Source organism: Pteropus alecto, unplaced genomic scaffold (genome assembly GCF_000325575.1).
Source record: "Pteropus alecto unplaced genomic scaffold, ASM32557v1 scaffold75, whole genome shotgun sequence".
Taxonomy (NCBI): Eukaryota; Metazoa; Chordata; class Mammalia; order Chiroptera; family Pteropodidae; genus Pteropus; species Pteropus alecto.
The window spans coordinates 15,818,847-15,838,209 of NW_006440638.1; the positions used below are offsets into that span (position 1 = coordinate 15,818,847).

Below are 19,363 nucleotides of genomic sequence, written 5' to 3' on the forward strand. Positions count from 1 at the left end.
AGAGGGTTTTGCGGTCACGCGGGATGGTCTCCACAGCCCTATCTGCTAAATGCACTTCCGTGATTTCCTTACCCAGGAGCATCTTCCAAATCATCAGAAATTCTGGCAGAGAGGAGCCTGTTTTACCCTCATACAGCCATGAAATCTTGCTTTTCTTAAAAGATACCAGAAAGCTGGACATCTGTTTAAAGGCAAACCAACAAAGCCAGCCATACAGATGTCCAAGCTGTGAAAGATCTGAAGGAGAGGAAATGGGCATCCCCACAGGGCTCACAGTCCATTTCCTACCTGATGAAGGAGGGAACTGTTCGTCAGTCCTTGTGCCCCGGGGCTGGTGCCCGTGTATTTCACATGGACGTTGTTCATGGCTGGCAATTTGGCAACCTTTGTGGGTTTACTGCTGCTGTTGTTGATGCTGCTGGAGCTGGGCGAGCACTTTCTTTTCTTGCCTATGAGTTTGTCTAGAGGTGTGTGTGAGTGTGAATAACTGCCATAGGAGTTGACAGGCAGTTCGCTGGACTGGTGAATGAACGGGCCAAGAGAAAGCGTGGAATCGCCACTGTTCACCATCACACTCATCCTCTTGATGGATTCAGCAGGGCTCCCTCCGGGGGGCCCTCTCCCTGACTGGTCATGCCGGACACTCACTGAGTTCGCTTTATTCACCACACAGTTGAGGCTAATGCCATGGGAAGATGTTACTGCTGAGGGGTAGGTAGGCCCAGAGTGAGCCACACAGTTTTTCCTAAAAGACTCCATGGAATGAGAAGAAGAACAGGAGGAAGAGGAGGAGGAGGAAGAGTGGACTAACAGTGGAGAACTGGTTTTGCGTTTCTTTCCTGAGGTGCCGCTGGTACTGATACTGGTGGTGTGACAGTTAGTGCTGTTACCAGAAGACTCCTTGGGCCTTAAAGACTTGCTGGATTTCAACTTCTGAGGTTTCCTGGACATGGGGGAGGCGGGCACTGAGGAAAGGCCAGAGGGCGTGGAAGGGGATGAGGATGAAGAGGACACTTGTCTGGATTGCATACTGCACACAGGATCCATCGCCCCAGATGAGGCAGGCTGTGCATTTAGTGTGGTTCCATGAGCTGGTACCGATTTGCTATTTGGGGAGATGCAGGTGGACGAGAGGATTGGGGATGTAGACACGGTGGCCGCTGCCAGATAGCTGACCCCACATTGTGATGTCGGCACTGAGTTTGTCCGGTGAGGAACACGTGTGGAGGCAGGTGATGTGGTACTGGGCACTGGTGGGATTTTCCTGCATAAAAGGAGAAGGGAGTGAGTAACATTCACCACAGCCATTCATGGACACTTCCGGATGGACACCCCGTCTCCTCTGGCACTGAGAAGTACACCCCTGCCAGAGGGATCACTCCGAAATGCAGAAGCAATTGTTACTTCTCTCCTTCAAACTCTTTAATGCCTTTCCTAGGGCTCTCAGAATAATGGTCTGTAAGGCTCCATGTGCCTTGCCAGCTGCTACTGCCCCAGCTTCACACCGCGACCTCCCAAGCACCACCCCCAGCGCCCTGATTCCAGCTGTTCACGAACTTCCCTTAAGTTCTGAGAATAGGCCACGACATAAGATATCTTCTGCCTAGAACACTGTCACCCTAACTTCTGCTCCTCCTTTAGTTTCAGTCCATTATCATTTCTTAGGAAATCTGTCCTGACCATCCTCACTGACTTAGTTCCCCATAGACTCACACCGCTTTGTCCCTGGACTTTGGAGGACTCAGCATGGTTTTAATGTGTGATCAATGTCTAACTTCTTTGCAAATGGAACAATCCACAGTTTATTTACCATCGTAGCACCAGTGCCTAGCACAGTGCCTGGAAGAGAAGGCACTCAAATGCTGAGAGAAAACATCAGTAAGGAAGAAGGAAGGGCACAGATAACTAATAACAAATGTTAAATCCTAACTATTGGCCTCAATGACTGTACAAGGGAATGAAGCCCCCACATCTCAGGGGATTTCCATAGTGCTGAAACAATGTATTCTGTTAATAATGTCTAGGCAAGGTATTTATTTGGAGATAGGGGAGTCATTAGTCAAATCAGGGAGGTCCCCTTTTAATTTTAGCTCTGATTTTAAAATGTGACAGCACCCAAATCTCAAAAACCCCTATGGACAGAATTAACACTGACATAGCAAAACAGAAAATGGCCTGACTGGAAGGCAAGAGTCAAGAATGCTCCGCTCCTAACTTTATGGGGCAGCTCCAGTGGATCCAGTCACCATGCCAGCTGGGACTCTAGTTCCTCATCTCAAGCGAGACTGCTGCCAAAGTGCTTTCCAGACGCGTTTTAAGAAGAACTATAGTTACTAATAAAGAGAATTAATTACAAGGTTTGTAGCAGCTTAAGAGTTTCATTCAAGAGTATATCTCTGGCCCTAAGTCAGTGCTTCTCAACTTTGGCTGCACATTACAATCACCTGTGGAGTTCTGGCTGCTCCCAGACTAACTATACCAGAATCCCTGGGGGGAGAAGGGGACTGACAATAATAATTTCTAAATCTCTCCAGGGGAGTCTAACATGAACCTAAGATGGAGAAGCTGAATTCTATCTATCCCTGTACTGCTCATGACATTACCTGAGAGACTAATTAGAAATGCAGAGTCCCTAGGCCTCACTCCAGACTTACTTCAACAGAATCTGTATCTCAACAAGACCCCCAGGTAAGTCGTGGGCACTGACACCTTGGAGGAGCCCTGCTCACTGGGTGCAGTGGCTTCTCATGGCCACCAGGTGGCTTATGAAGACAGAGCCTAAAGACCAGGCTGCTGGACTTGAGTCCTGGAGAAAGAAAAAAGCATTGGGAGTCTACAGGTTGGGGATGTGGCTCTCTCTGGATGATATTACTAGTTCCTTTTTAAAAAGCTCTTCTAAGTCATTTATTAACTTTTGTATAAAGAAGGACAAGGAAAGAATATGTAGTCATACTGATCTACGTTTGCATAAATGAGCTCTGTAAAGATATACAAGCAACTAAGAAAAATGCTTTCCTCTGGAGGGGCGGGGTAGGTGTGGGGGACGGGAGACTAAAATTTTTCTTGTATACCTCTTCATTCTCTTTTTTCACCTAAGTGAATTTATTACCAATCTAAAGAATTAAATTAAGAAAAAAAAAAGAAACCTTAAAAACATCTTGATTACCATTCCAGCTCCTTAGAGGATATGGATATGGCATAGCGGTTCCAAATCAACAGCAGGCAATCAGTTTACATAAATCAGAGGTGCTTGGAAATGACCTTTGGGGTCACAGTCATGCTCCAGAGGAACTGCTGGTCTAATTTCAGAGACTCCACACACTGAAGATGACTTATTTCATTGTCATACTCAAATCTCACCTCCTCTTACCCCCAAATTAACCTCAATAAGTAACTAAAGGGTAAGGGGCTGAGGAGTGCCACCCAAACTGGGACTCCTCCTAGAAGGGAGGACTTTGCCTGAGCCAGTAGGACAGGACGACCACTTTCAGTGTTTCCTTCAGTGCCACCTGCGAACAGTTCTCCTCTGGCTGAGAACTGCTGAGTGACTCCCAGCAAGTCTTGGCAGCTGCCCGAAAAGGCTGCCTGAGTCGAGAAGCACTTCCTCAAGCACCTGGCCTGGCACCTCTAAGTTCCTGTCTGACTGGGGCCTGTGAGCCAGCTCATCACTTGAGCAACAAGTCTAAATCTGCTGTATTGACTTTTTTTTTTAAAACCAAAGGTCATGTTAACAAAAAGGAATGGTTTCTTCCGAGCTGGAAGCAAGTGACTGATAAGGATAAGGCAGTCAGCCTTTGTCAGAAGAGAGAGAGAGAGAGAGACAGACAGTGGACTCAATGTTGTTATCCTTCTTCAAAAGTTCACAGCACAAAGAGGAAAACCTCTCCACATAGGTCACTACAAACTGAAACCATCGTCACCCAAAGTGTTGACCATAAACCTCTTATCAATATAATGAAGACAAAACATTCTGAGGACCCTTCTAAACTCTTAGGAGTACCCTAAACTCACAGTTTAGTAAAAGTTCAATAAGCTCTCCAAGTCCTACTGGGTAGTCTGAAGAAGGAAGCTGAGATTTCATGTATTTGGGGGTTTTCTGAAATAGTGAGACCCTCCCCCTACCCCAAGAATCCTACAAACTGATGCCCTGAGTCTGCCTCTAGGAAGAGACAATAATGTTCCTTCACAAAGGAAGAGGAACCAAGAAGAAACATGGAACAGAAAAGCACAGAAACACTGCTCTGGCTCTGGTTTTCTAGGTGACTAATACAAGTCATATTAATGATCATGGAGACTGGTCTTTGCATGGTGGGCTTATCCAAAGCCTCTGACCAGCTTCCTCTGACTTTACTGGGAAACTAAGGAAAGGAGACAAGTGAATGTCCTGGCAGAGTCCATTCAGGGAGGCACTAGTGAATGATGCCCAAATGGAGGATGTGGGATGGCCTATGGCCTATGGCCTATGGATTACTGGACAGCCCCCTTTAGCAAAGCTCAATGTTTCCCCAAATAGGTACCACTAAATGCTGGTTCCCCAAGATGCTCTTCTAAAAGAGGTTCCCAAGTCAAAAGAGCCTGGGAGACATTCCACACTATAACATGATATCCCTTGCTTTAAGAGTTACAATGGAGAGTGCCCATCAAAGGGTCTGAGAAGTCCTGCAGCAAGAAGAAAAACTATGGTACATCAGGAATGACTGAGCTAAACCTTTCTGGCCACGGAGCTCTTCTTCCACTTAAAATCCTGTTTGGGAAACACTAACATACAAAATGTCACACAAGATGACCGTCTTATTCCAAATTTTAAATTGGAGGAGCACATCGCTCCTCTAAAACTCTCAGCAGCTCCCCACTGTACTCAGAATCCATTTCAGTGTCATGTAGTCCCTGCTGGCCTCTCGATTCTTATTTTATACCATGCTCACTTTCTTGCTCTTTCGCAAACAAACCACATTCTTTTCTGACTCAAGACCTTCAAACACATGGTTCTGTCTGGAACCCACTCCTCCCACCATCCCTATGGCTGCTCTTTCTCACCCATCATCTCAGTTCAAGGGATGCCTCTTCAGGTAGGCTTTCCTGAATCACTCTGGCCTATTTTTTATCACCTCAGCTTTCCGTTTGGAACCAAACTGCCTCTGGGCCCAAATCCTGGCCCTACCACTAACTTGCTGTGTGACCTTGTTTCTCAGTTTCATTATCTGTAAAGTGGTGATAATCAAGGTCAGCTGACAAAGTGAAATGTGAAAATATATTTAATCTTAAAGTTGTCTGGCATACAGTAAGCTCTCGGTGTTAATGATTATTAGTGTTTCCATTGTCTCCCTTATGACAAGTTATAATCTCTATTTTCTGTTTATTGGTTTTTGAGTTTCTCCGCCAACTAGAACTTGAGCTCCATACCTATGGCGGTGCCTGTTTGGAACCCTAGAACCCAGAACGAGACTTATTTGCTGAGAATGAATGAATGAATGAATGAATGAATGAATGAATGATGAGGGGCCTTCTTCTCAGGGCTAGTCAAAGGCCATGTTTTCATTTTAGATAAGTATATATTCATTAAACTGGTCCCATAAGAAATAAAGAGTATGCAATGCTGAGTAAAGTTGGTCCTCTCTCCCCATCCCAGAGTTGGTACGACAGGCACTCACTTCCACAGCTGCGCATTCAGATGCTTGTCCACCATGAAGCTGAGGGCGCAGCGAAGCCGGTTCCACCGGGAGTCAAATACATAATAGCCTCTTCCAATCTGCCGGCTCCCAAATGTGCAAAACTGAAAAAGAGAGCACAACCACACGTGCTTGCTAACTCCGACGGCAGCATGACCTGGTGAGGGTCTCTCTCCTTCAGGAATGGAGCTGCCATGAAAGACAGAGCTTACTCTGAGCACCACAGGTTGTGAAGCATGACAGTGACAATGACTGGCCCTGAGTTTCATGGAAGAGAAAGGGAAAAGCATGAGACGTCCCCGGACAGAGTGCATGCCACCTCTGGGGCACCCTGTTCTGAGCTGCTCTCACATCTTGACCGCGTCCCACATGTATGGGCATGCCAAGGTCCCTGGCGCGCCCCCCTGCAGTGTCGTGTCCCTGCTGCGTGGGGAGGGTCAATGCAGGGTGGATGTGGAACTTACAGATGCTGGCTGAGGATGATGACCTGAATAATGACAGTCCAGTTTTTCAACAGACTCTTCTTTGTCATCGCCTTCTCCCTCCTCACTGGATAACCGAGACGCTGGCTCAGTGGCAGGCAGGGGAGGGTGTGGAGATTCATGGACTGGAGGAGGGTCAATGGGGGCACTCCCACCTTGCTGAGCAGGGCAGCCTGGAGGCCTTGGTGAGTAGAAAGTGCAGCACTGATCAGATCACATGTCTGGGAATCAGCCGCCTTAACTCAGATACAGCAACGTATCCAAAACCACCTAGGGGGTCTGGGGTCCACCTCTAACACTGAGAAAACCTGAGGTGGCCCCAGAGTGAAGGAACCTTTCTCCCAAACTGCACGATGTCAAGTAGATCTGCTTGCCAGATCTCGTCCAAGATCACTTATACTAGTTCTCCTTTCTATAGCCACTTGGGTTGCTCAAGTCCTTCTAGTCTCCTCAAAGAAGGGAAAACATCTATGGGATTTAAGAGAATACTTTCTTTGATTCCTTTTTAAATTTCACATGGATTTGGGTTACTAAGGCAATATATGAGATAATTGGCAAAGTGCTCTAAAACAACCCAAGAGGGCTAGAAGGTGATAAAAGAACTAGGTAGCACTATACTATATGTGGATAACCGATCCTAGAGTCTGCTACTCAGGGACAGCAACGCATTTTTCCTACATATATACAGTCCTAGTGGTTCTAGAAGCAAGCTTACTTTTTTAATAGATGGGGAAACTTCAATGAGAAGATGGCCAGAGAAAGGACTTGCTAAGGAATCATGGCTGGGGCCTGGCTACGCTCTACAGAGCCTCCCCCACTGCTCTTCCACTGTGTTGCTCAGAAACCAGAGGGCTTGTGTCGGGATAGGCACAAACTTGGGTTTCCATGAGGGAGGCACTTCCACCCGTCATGCGACAATTTCAAGAATCAGACATGTGAGTGTGAAATGTCAGGCAATGGCAACAAGGGTTGGCATGTTCCTGAGCAGAAGTCCTTGTTTCCGATGCCCAACACTGAAGGCCCTTATTCTCAATGCCTTTCTCTTTTCTTTCTCTTTGGAAATGGGTACAAAGTCCTTTACCTCAACTTGGTTAAATATCCAAGCACAGACATACATATATTCTGTCCACCAGCACTGTCTCCAAGGTGTGTGTATGACAAGTTCTCAGTAAAACACCCTGATCCACTGCCTACTACATGGCTAAAATGCCTAATTCATGCTTAGGCCAAAGTCCCAAATGAATGAATGAAAAAAAAATGTTCGTAAATGGATGCTGAAAAAACTCAGGCTGAATGTCTGTCCCCAGCAAGGATTCCCACTGCTGCGTTTTGCAAGAAGCGAGACAAATGAATAGGAAATTCTGCCAAAGCCATGTGAAATGTTCCAATTGCTAACCTGCAGGCAGGACCCAAGAGTCAGCCTGCTCAGTGGGCTTACGAGACTTATAATGTTGAGTGATAATTCTAGCTTTATTCTGCTGCTTGCATTGGGCCGAGAAGAGCACAATGATGAACTCAACGATTTTTCCCCTTAAAGTAAAACCCAATGGAAAAACATCTCATCTTCTCGTAGTGAGCCCAATGTATGTTTCTTGACATGACTACAGTGGGGTTTTACAGTGTCTCCAAGTCTGTTCTCTGAAGGAGGGAGAAAGGGTTGGAAAACTTGGCTTACCTTGGAAGACTAGGGGTGTGAGGTTTAGGTTTACTAGCTACAAAAGGCTTTGATTCAGAAGGAATCACTCCATGAGAGTTTTGGTGTGGCTCCTGTGAAGTTCTAGAAGGGGTGGGATGCGGGTCCCTGAGAGGCTGCGTTGGTTGCTGAGAGTCCGGATGGCGAATCGATTCCTTTTCCCTGGTTTTGTTTTTGTGCTCGGCTAATAACACATCAAATCGTTTTCTTCTACCCTGGACAGCCCTCCGTTGGGTTAAGGAATGTGTCTGTAGGCCAGAAAAATACAGAAACCAAAGTATGTCAGAAATAATTTCTTCTCTGTCATATATCCAAAAACATTATTCCTAATAAAAAAGCATTCTGGACCATAAGCAAAGTAAAAGGCTGTTCATCATTTGATAAGCTAAAAATCATGAGTATCATCTTTTTTCTTTAGCTAGAATAGAAGCACATATTCTAGGCTCCCAATGTATGAGAGTTTGGAGATGTTATTTCTACCAGAAGAAAGAAGGAATGTTAGCTGTGCCACCTGGTATGTAAGTGAGCAGCAAACAGAAACAAGCAGGTGACAGGTACTCATGTTTTGTGCAATAGTAATAATTCGTTTACTGGGGCTCTTATCAACTTCATTAGAAAAATCCCTCTTTGGGCCATTTAGAGTTTTGAATGTTACAAGGGAAGAAACAATTATTCCAAAGATCTGTTTTATCAAAAAGTCTTCTTTTAGTAACTGCCAAAGAGTAAAAACTAAATACAACTGTTTCTCTCTAGTTCAATGAAAATGCCATGTAAAGAAAGTGGCTCAAAGCAATTGGAGACAGGGATTGCTAAGGCCGAGTAAAGTCTATAAGGCTGAGAGAAGAGATGTAAAACAGAGTGAATCCCTATAAAGAGACACATATCCCAAATGTAAGTGAATTCATCCAGATATTTACTTTACTTTTCTCTTTTATGTTACAAAATACTGCAAATTATATTTTATGTGTGTTCATGGCTCTACATATTATACAAATATGTTGCTCTACAGGTTTATATATCTGCTTCGAATTAAGGAGTTTAAGGGGAATTAGGCTTCTAATGTCCTTTTGAAATTTAATAACATAACCTACCTCCTTTCTCTTAGATGCACTGCAAACTATGTACACCCAAAATCTAATCTGGCACAGATAAATGTGTTTAGCATCTTTTTAAATTCTTAATTTTCTTCAATATGAAATAAATCCACAAGGAAGTACCCCAAATGAAGACAAAGAACTGTTTTGTTTCGTGCTGTACCATCACCTAGTATAGCACCTGGCACTCAATAAATGCTTCGAATAAAAAGTATATAAAAATAATGACCCTCCAATATGTGTTGGATGAACAAATGAATAGATAATGTCACTGGTGCACCTGCCTGTCTCTCCAGACAGATGTAGAAGCCTCTCCTTGTCTTTGAATGTCCACTGGTGATTAGCACAGAAAAACCAGGTGAGGAAGGTAGGATGAGATAATCAATATTTTCCCGGCTTGGTTTGGATTTCCACTGAGTGCTGAAGAACCTTCCAAACACAAATCAGATGCACCTACCTCCCATCAGAACTCTCTGGGGACTACCTAAGGCTCACAGGACAAAGAATGACTGTATAACTAGGCTTCTTGGCCCCGCACACTCTGACACCTATGGTCCCTGCTACTCGCTCTTTTGGTTCCAAGTGCCTCCTCCTCCTCCTTCTGTTCAGCCTCCTGGCTTTCTTTCAGACCCGAAGGTGTTTGTTCTGCCCATCACAGAGCTGTCACACATGTTGTTTCCTCTATCTCTCTCACCCCTCTTTGCTCTGCTAAGTCACATGGATTCCGGCCCATGTTCTTATGGCAAAGGAGGCTTCCCTGGCCTAATCGCTCCACTGAAGGCTGTTATAACATAGTCCTCCTTCCATTGTTTACTCATCATGGTAACTTTACACTTATTTGAGCGATCATCAGATTAATCTCCATCTCTTTCATTAGACTGTAAGCCCCATGAGGGTAGGGAACATGCCTTGATTTTGTTAAAGCCCGAAATCCTCTGGGACCCTGAATGATGCCTGTGCTCCTAGATGTGTGCAATAAAAATTTCTACAGTGACTAAACGGACTAGACTACTGGTCTCAAAATCTATTTGCATGGAAGGCAAAGAAGACATTAAACAGGACATTAGACAGATGAGAAAGCGAGAAGCAGGAGATCCCCTGACAGTGAAGAGAATGGACAATGATCTAAGTCTAAGACAGGAGAGACTTGGGCAGCCATGTGGGGGACATTCAAGGAAGGCATTCAAGCATGTATAGCCCATGATAGCTGAATAGATTCAGGCCACAGTAGGGCAGAGAAAGGGAGAAGCACTTCACAAACAGCACAGGAAGAAAGTAAGGGAAAGGACAGGCCTGCCAAGATGCTGCATTTTCTATGCTGAACTCATGACATGTCAGGGCTGAAGATACCTATTAATGTGATGACAGGATTAACATCATGCCACACACAATAATGACGCCCTTAACAGAATGCAAGGAGAGCATACATGATTTGAAAATGAAGAAGGTTGGTCAAACTCCTTGCAGATTCTGAGTTGATAAAGCTTTTGGTTCACCAATATACCTCAGAAATGATTTAAATAGAGCATGCTGGATAAAGAAAGCATCCGTCATTGACCAGTATGATAACACTGAGAAATCTGTTACTAAGAGGCAGGTAGGCGGGAAGAAAGCAGAGAGAGGATGAGCAGTTGTAATGATATGGAGCAGGGCCGAGGCACCCTTTCACAAGTTCTCTTAGGGGCAGCGAAATGGACATAATCCCATAGAGCTACAATGGCTATCTTCAGAGAACAACAACACACCACTATGTGTGTTCAATTAATATTATATAAAACAAAGGCAATTTGTTCTGAATTACAAGTTTTTAACCTAGACATTCGGGGGGGTGGGGCATGGAGTGGGGATGTCCAACAACTCCTGAAATAGAATGTGAAATTCATAATATACATGTGTACATATATTTTTTCCTCAGGGAAGAGGATCTGGGATTTTTTTAAAAATTAGATATTTAAAGGTGCTCTTGACCAACTCTTTTACCCCAAAAGATCAGAACTATTGCTGTAAGATAAAATCCGTATACTAAAATTAAATAAGAAATTTAAATTAAAAAAAGAACCCCTTAGAAATAACATTTCCCATTCTGAAGATTGTAACATTCCTCCGTTTATGAGGCAGAGTGGGGTCTGAAGTCCTTTATTCAAACACAATCTTTGGTAAAATTTAAAATAATACCTCAACAATTTCATTAACTTTAAGAAGACGAGACCAATTTTTATAATTTTTAACCCCTCCTCCAAACAGGGTTTTTAAATTACAGGTTTCAAAGCAGTGATTCTTAATACCTCTTGAACCTTTGTTAAGGGTAGTTGGGGATACTCTCCAGAGAAATGCAAATAAACATAGAAGCTAATCTATGTAGCAGGTCCACTGATGCCCTGAGCCACCCCTATATTCACAACCCTTATTTTACAGCAAATATACCATCTTCTTATTAGCAAACTGGCATTTTAAAGGAAAACCTCAGGACAGAAAGAGGATCATTACATTTTCCTATCTTATATATAAAATAGATTGCATGTTATCTAGTATTTAAAAAAAAAAACTAGAAAAATAAGACTCCCTAAAAGTCACAAATATTTTAAAGTGGCTCTTTAAATTTAAGGACCACCGATTACAAAAACATTTTAAGAATATTCACATATATGTGAAGGAAATTTCTGGACTGTTCTAAGTCAGTATAATCTAAAATACAGTAAAGGGTAGCCTTTCATATTAAATTTCTCTGAAGAAATGTTAAAAGTCTTTGAAATAACATATTGATTATAAAAGAATACTATTCCTCTGGATACAACATTGCTCACTGGAAATAAACCCTCTCTTAAGATTGTAGTTTACGACAAGAGGTTTCGCATTTTCTAAACCTGAGGCTTTCTTCATCAAAACCAAGTTATTCCCTCATTTACAAAATTCAGAACAATCCACAGCTCGGATCCCCTCTGGGTTAGAGAGACTTTGGGAGCAATGCCCATCTATCTCAGCTCCCCGAGCTTACCAGAGTATTCAGGTCTGTCCAGGAGGCCACCTACCTTGCATGTCAAAGACCGGGTGCAGGGCTTCTTGGTGTCGAGATCAATAACCCCACAGTGTATGTCAGGATCAAACTCTCTTTCTGTCAAAAGCATACAGACATTACTATGGGCCCACCAAATACTCTCTTTTTCCTGGAAAAAGAGGAAAAATCTCAAAACAGACAAATTATAACTTGAATAAAATCTACATATGAGCACTGCAAAAAAGCAGCGACATCACTTACAGAGTGGGGATTATTGCCACCAGATGACAGGAAAGAGATGGTTTAAGTCAGCATTTTTGCCTTACTCCATTCAGAAATACACTACTAGAAAGCTATTTTTATGTTACTTACACACACACTTGCATTTTAAAGACAACAATAAAGTGGTCAAGCATATTACTTAAGAAACTTCCTCCTAAAGCTGAAGTGGACCAGTTTTAAAAAAAGGACTTATAGATAGCAGCTCACTTGCTTCTCTAAGAATAGCCAATTAATACACAGAGAAACATTAAGAGAAAACGTGAAGTTACCTGATAATCTCTTATTTAAAAATTTCCTGTTATTGGAATTATCTTCAGACTTCTTTTCCAGAGTGGGCAGTGCGGGAAGCCCTTTGCCATTCAAAATCTGTCCAGGTGAAGGCAAGGTTGGCTTTGGTATTGAGGGGCAGTTAAGGCCAGGCTTGACTGAGGAACTCACAGTAGCAGGACAGGTTGGCCCCACCGCAGATTTCAGTAGTGTGCCATCCATCTTCGGATGAATCTTTTCCACTTTAACAGAGGGCGTCATACTGTGGTAGGGGAAGCGAGAACACCAGTACCTAAGTGCCTCAGCGGCCCCAGATGAATGATGAGCCAGAGGGAAGAGGGAGAACCTGGATCTACCCATGCACTGTAGAGAGGTAGGCTCCCAAAGGCATGTTATGAAAATTTGTTAGAACTATCCAGAAAACTCAGTGAAGTTCACATTTATTCAGTTTATAAGCCCTTCTGACAAGGCAAAAACTCTAGTGACCACCAAATTTACCTGGTCTTTCATCATTCCAGAACAATCTTAAACAGGAGCCTATGAGAGATCTAGACCTAATACCCAATGCAATTCCTGCAAGAAATAAAATATAAAACGGTCTAAAAGGACCAAAGACTATTTTGCAGGACCTGCAGAGAATGTTTCTGAGAAATGTAATTTTAAAGAAAGGATCCATCAAGTGAGCAAAGAAAAGAATATTAGAATTAAAGAATGTTTCCAAGAAATGTCACTAAGGACTTACAAGAACTCAAATAAGCCTAACAACAGATAACCAAGAAGAGGCTTTCTGCTTCTGTTAATGAGCAAAACCAATGTTTAATTAGTGAATGATGTGCCACTGAAGTGATAACTCTCCAGTCCTTGAAAAAGGTTTCCATAACAGGAGCTTGAAATACAAATGTCTGGTCCACGGTTGGTGAGCCCTGAATACCTGTGCCACTAAAAAGAACTGATTTCTGTTGGAGTCAATCATTTGGTTGGCAAATATTGGTATGAAGCTAACACTTGTCCCGGTCCCCTTCTAAAGGCCAGCTCCAAATACAGAAGATTTGAACTGATGAGGTTTTCTAAACTTTGTTTAGTGGACTCAATGCTCTAACAGCTGTTGAACTGGCAAAGTGACTTACATGCTGCACTGACATTTTCTTTGGCTTTTAGACAGCTCCTGGAACAAAAGCCAAGCTTGCTGTACTTGCACTTCTGACAGACGAGCAGAGGCTGGAGACTTAGCAACCAGGATAAACAGCTCTAAACAGCTGTACCTGGAACAGCCTGAAAGCAGCAGAGACACTGCAAGATGCCATGGCCACTCCCAGTTGGCAAGGTCTTTGAGCAGTAGCAGGTGCTGGACGCTGCCCTGCGATTAACCGGGTTATCAGACCTTGGGCCTGAGATGTGTGGCATAGCCTCCAAAAGGGAGGCAGGCCAGGGAAAAGCCACTGGTCACTAAGGCTGAGGGATGCCATGATGAGGCGAGATATGTTTCTATGGGAATGCACGGCTGCTCCCTCATGTGACCACAGGAGCCTGCCAGCCTAAGGATCCACTGTAGAAGCTTGCCAAACCCTTGCCTGGAGGGTGTAAACTTCTTCCAGCCCTCCCTCATCACCACACTCGTGATGTGAACCCAGGGCTGGGGAGAGGAAGTGATGCTTCCCTATGTGTTTTGCAGGCCCCAGAAAATCCTAGAACAGCATCTGGGAATCTCTTCACCTTTTTATGCCTATTATTACCAACAGCAGCAGCACCAGCATCCATTTATTTACTCTCTCCTGTGAGCCAGATATCATGCCTGGTGCTTGACTCTGATATATTAATTGTACTACTCTCAATAGCTCTGCACAATACACAATGGCTGTTATTCTTAGAGGCCAAAAATTAAATAAATAAATAAATAAAATGAGGGCCATGTCCAAGTCCCCACGGCTAGGAATGACAGAGTTGGGATTTGAACCCAGGCCTGTTGGACTTGAGGGCTCCCCAGCTAAAGCTCCTCAACCTTATCACGCTCCTTCTCCTTACCTAGAAAATGGGATAACAACAATACCTATTTTCATAGGGTTGCTGTGATACTTAAATGACATACATGGGTAGAATTAAGTTTCAATAGGTGGCACACAATATAGCAGCAATAAATAAGTATTATTAACCTTATAATTAATGTCATTACCGTTCTGTAAAGTTGCCCAAAGATATAATGGGGAAACAAAAAGAAACAACACGTATTTGAATTTCCCCTAAAGTGGGCTCTCTTTCACATGATTCTCAGATACTCTCAGATGCATCCAGTGTACACAGGTCCACCTGCATCAAGTAAAGCATTAATAACCCTCTTGGCCATACTCACATTCTACCATGGGGGACTCTAGTTTGTTGAATGGGATGCATTGGCCTGGTGTTCCCCCTGAGCTGCAGTTTCTCTTTGGGCGATTTCAACAACTTGGAACTTAATGAGGATGCACTTAGAACACCTCCACTGGAAGAACGGCTGCTTCCACTTCCACTGCCTCCTTTGCTTTTGGACAGAGAAGGGAAGAAGGAAAATACTGAAGTAGGAGGAACGGCCAAAGAAGGCTTGCTAGATGAGCTATGTCTTCTTTCTGAAAAGGAAAACAAAGAAAAAGGAAAAAAAGACATTGTTTCAGGCAAGTCTCCAATGGAACCCTGGAAGAGTCTCCCTGAAATTGACACATTTAGGTTCAAAGATGCCTCACTAAGTGAAAATATATTAAACTCTGCAGCTTTCAGAAATGGCTTATCTAGGGCCCACAGACTTATTTAGGATTCTCGGAACTTGTCCTTCTGCATAGGAAACATCTCAGCATAAAGAAGTTTATCATTCACAGATAACCATTAGGAAAAAAGCTGTTCAAAACCTGAGAATACTGGGTTTTGCGTGTGAACCTCACTGGCTCCAACTTGCAGTTAGAGAAAAGGAAATTATTCATTCATCTGCAGAATTCTGCTAATTGACACTGCATGGAATTCATTCTTCTTTTCTAGCGTTGTACCTTTCCAATTTTCAAATTAGCAAAATGTTAAGAAACAAGTTGTACCTTCATTTTTTTTCTGTACTACTCACTAGCACATGACATCAAATAAGAATGTTTCTAGGGTTATCTTATCATTCCTTAAGAATCTGTTCTGAAATTTTCTAGCGAATCATTTCAACTCCCCCCTCCCCCGCCCTTGAAAAAATAATCTCACTCAACTACAGATGGCATAGCTCCGGCTCATACCACTAAGATGCCAAAAGTGCAAGACAAAAAATACCACAAATAGCTATGCCTGGTGTTTAAACCAGGAAGTAATTCATGGTTAAGTACAAACTACACTTGTATAAATGAAAATAAGTCTATACAATGGAGAATGGGGTTTTCTCAGAGTAAGGCAATCCATATTAAACAAATTGAGAGCTGTTGAAGAATGTTATCATTGGAAACAAATTAATTAGTAACTTTATCTACTTAAGCTACCTTATGATGTCTTCAATTAAACTTGTAATTTAATATGACACATCTGCTTAACTCTAAGTTTTAAATGTATGTGATCCAACATTTACTTATCACAATATAGAAGCTCTATGAGTATTTAAAAAATTAATCATAGTAGAACCAATGACTACAAGCATGACCTAAATAGTTTATTTCCAAAGGTGTTTTTATACTTGTCTTGAGCCTCTCTCTGAGGCTGCGATGACTTATTCAAGGAAGGACATTAAGTTCAAAGATGCTTTCTGAGGTACTTAAGAACCTGCTCTAAACCAGGACAAAACTATTATGTTATCTATAGACAAAATTCAAATTTTCCAACTTGACCACACAAAGGCCACAACCAAGTTAGGAAGGCTAAGTTGATGGTGATTTATAAGTGCTTCTTGAATTTTCTCACCTTTTTCTGATATGAAGTTATAAGTAAGAGGAAACAAAAATAATTTAAGTTTAATAATTTTTCAAATTTGGCACTTTTTTTTTAAATAAAGTTTCTCTCTCATCTGTGTTCACAAATACTCTGACTATACTTCAAAGCATTAGCACTTGTCTGCCAGGACTATAAAAATCTATGTCCAGGTCTGCTGGCTGCCTTGGGTGGTAGAACTTCCCTAAGCCGTAACTTAGTCCTATTCCCCCTGTAAGGTATGGCACAGAGAAGGACTTCAATTTACAGTTGCACCATTGATACACCTTTTCTTGTGAAGAGGAATGATTTTCAAATGGCCCCAGATCAGTGGTTCTCAACCTTGGCTGCACATTGGCCTAGCCTAATGAGCTTAAAAATACCAATGCCTGAGTCCCACCCTTAGAGAAAGTGATTTAACTGGTCTGGGGTGTAGCCTGGGTATCTAGATTCTCACAAGCTCCCCCGTGTAATTCTGCTGTACAGCCAAGATAGAAAGCCTGCCTTAGACTAGGCTAATGCCTCAAAACCCATTAACCTTGGCTAACATTTGTCTAGCACTGAAAACACTGCTTGACACATGGCACTGTATATCAAAGTTTGTTAAAGCTCACTGCTGCTTCAACTAGTCTTCAACTAGTGTTTTGCAAATTTCCATCAACTTCAAACTATTTTCATTGTTCTTACCAAAGCTACATAAAATACTATTTTGTACTCAACATTTAAAATGATCACCTCTATTAATTCCCTACTCCTGCTCAGTCTAATATTAACCAACATCTCAAGGGGGCATCATTGGTATTTTGGACAGGACAATTCTACAGGATTTCAGGATAGTCAGAACTCCTGGTTGATCACCACTTAATCACCAGGGGCAACCTGAAACTACTCCCCAGCTCATTTTCAGATGACCCAGTGTGAAGTAGGGTACCTCACTTGAGATGTATTTTCCCAAAACAATAGTATCTATGAAACAATAGTTAAGCTTGCTACATACATTTTCTGATATACAGTAAAATAAATATTAAAATTAAAATATTTATCTATTATGTTCATCCACAAAAATCATCTTGTGTATCCCTAGGGGCAGTGTATTAAAGGAATAACACCATCTCTGTGGTATGAAGAGGGGAAAAAAACCTCAACAGGAACTCTGACTTTTAAGAAGCACATTCAGTTTACTATTCTCCGGGTATCAGAATTTTTGAGCAAGTGTCTCAGAGTAAATGTGGTATATTTTCTCTTGAAACCTAATGATGTGAATAAAATTCTCAATCTAATTAAATACGGTTCTGCTTATTTTGAGACTGTAAACTTATTCCGAAGCTACTGATAAACTGAAAAACAGTTTGGGCATCAGGAAAAAAATTTTGCATTTACTTTTGCAAGGTTTCATCTGCAAGAAGCACTAGGTGAATGCAGAAAACTACACCTGGCTGAACTGAACCATGTGGAAATACACAAAATATGCTTCCCTCCTAATATCCACCATTCACTTCAGAGTTCACTATGGATGTTAGGAGCCGCACCCATTCACATCTGGTGCTACAACTTTCCACTGATTTCAGAGAACCTTCTTCCTTCCACCCCTACACAATAGCTCACAAGCTGCAATTCTCCTGACACTTCCAGAAGCAAATGTCAGGTCCTTTATAAGGTAAACTGTCATATTTATTCTACTATTTATTTTTTAACCATTTAATATATGTAAAAATACGCTACCACTTTTGTTAGGTTTCTATCTTTTCTGTTTGTCACTGATGAAGTTTGAATGTTGTGCCCATAACCCAATTTCTGAATGAGTCTCATGTGGTTGTTATTATGCAATTTTGCATAATGCAGTAATTTTTTAGGAATGTGTTACTTATAGCAGAACAGACTGTAACTTCAAGCTTGTCCCTTCAATTTTCTATTTCCATCATAGTCCGTTCTCCTCATTTTTTTAGTTAATGCTTCTTTTCTTGTCTATTAACTCTTCAAATAGGATTTTGTACTACGAAATCAAGTTTCAAAGCCTCCTAATATTAAGTCAGCTAACATACTAATAACATTTCCAAGAAAAAATTGTTATTTTCTACTTCAACGATAAAAGCTATTTAAAAAGTGAGAATGGCAATCCATCATGTGAACTTCTTTCATTCACTAAAACTTGAAACAGGCTCTGTGTGTGTGTGTGTGCGTGTGTGTGTGTGCGTGTGTGTGTGTATGTGTGTTTCTGAGATTCTGGCTGAAAAGTGCCAGCTCAAATCCTTGTTATGCTGCTGAATTAAGCTGTTCCTTCACATCAGGGTCTGGTAACTTATTCTCTGGAAAGGGCGGCATCTGGCTTTCCCTTCACAAGAAAGCAAAGAGAAGAAACCAAATTTAATTATAGCTGAGTTGGATTCTCTTCATCTTTTCACTGTGGGCCTTTACTTTTCATAAGATTCTAAACTGAGCTTCCAGCTTAAAAAGTGTAAGTTTTTAGATCAAAAGTCAAATGGGCAAGTTATGCTTAGGGTTAGGGACCTTATATTAAGTGGACAAACTGGAGGCCAGATGCTAAGCATAACTGCAATGTGGTTTGGTGAGGAGTCCAAGTTGAATTTTCAAAACACTCCTCTCTCCAGGGTCTGGCATCAGCCCAGAGAAAACACGCTCTGTCCCTGAATCAGGAGGGCAGTTTGAATGCTGCAGCAAGACAGAGAGACAGTCAGGCAGACCAGCAGATAAATAAAAAAGAGAGAGGAGAGATGGAAAGACAGACATGGGTGTATGTGTGTGGGTGTGTGTGGTGGTGGTGGGACCACGCAGACGCACAGATATAGAGATGGGGTGGGGGGCGGAGGAAGAGAGGGCAGGTGGGCGCATGCAATATAGATGCATTGGGCTTGCTTTCTCCTTGTAGCTTGAACATGTGACACCATGTGCAAAGTAAAGAGAGGTTACCGGAGAAGGTAGGGGAGAGGACAGCTTTCTTAAAGTTTTCCAAAGTGAAAAACAAC

At 42.3% G+C, this 19,363-nt stretch overlaps 1 protein-coding gene across 4 annotated transcripts in view; it reads right to left on the minus strand.

Moving 5' to 3' along the window:
* The window catches only part of ATXN7 (ataxin 7), an 84,712-nt gene that overhangs the window by 6,405 nt on the left and 58,944 nt on the right, over positions 1 to 19,363 (minus strand). For all 4 annotated transcript variants that reach the window (XM_025050661.1, XM_015593747.2, XM_025050662.1 and 1 more), the window contains 7 exons: positions 14,830 to 15,082; positions 12,485 to 12,744; positions 11,968 to 12,050; positions 7,827 to 8,092; positions 6,134 to 6,332; positions 5,652 to 5,773; positions 289 to 1,264 (listed from right to left, as the gene is read on the minus strand). In XM_025050661.1, the coding sequence (XP_024906429.1) occupies positions 289 to 1,264; positions 5,652 to 5,773; positions 6,134 to 6,332; positions 7,827 to 8,092; positions 11,968 to 12,050; positions 12,485 to 12,744; positions 14,830 to 15,082 (2,159 nt within the window). The remainder of the gene's footprint in view (positions 1 to 288; positions 1,265 to 5,651; positions 5,774 to 6,133; positions 6,333 to 7,826; positions 8,093 to 11,967; positions 12,051 to 12,484; positions 12,745 to 14,829; positions 15,083 to 19,363) is intronic.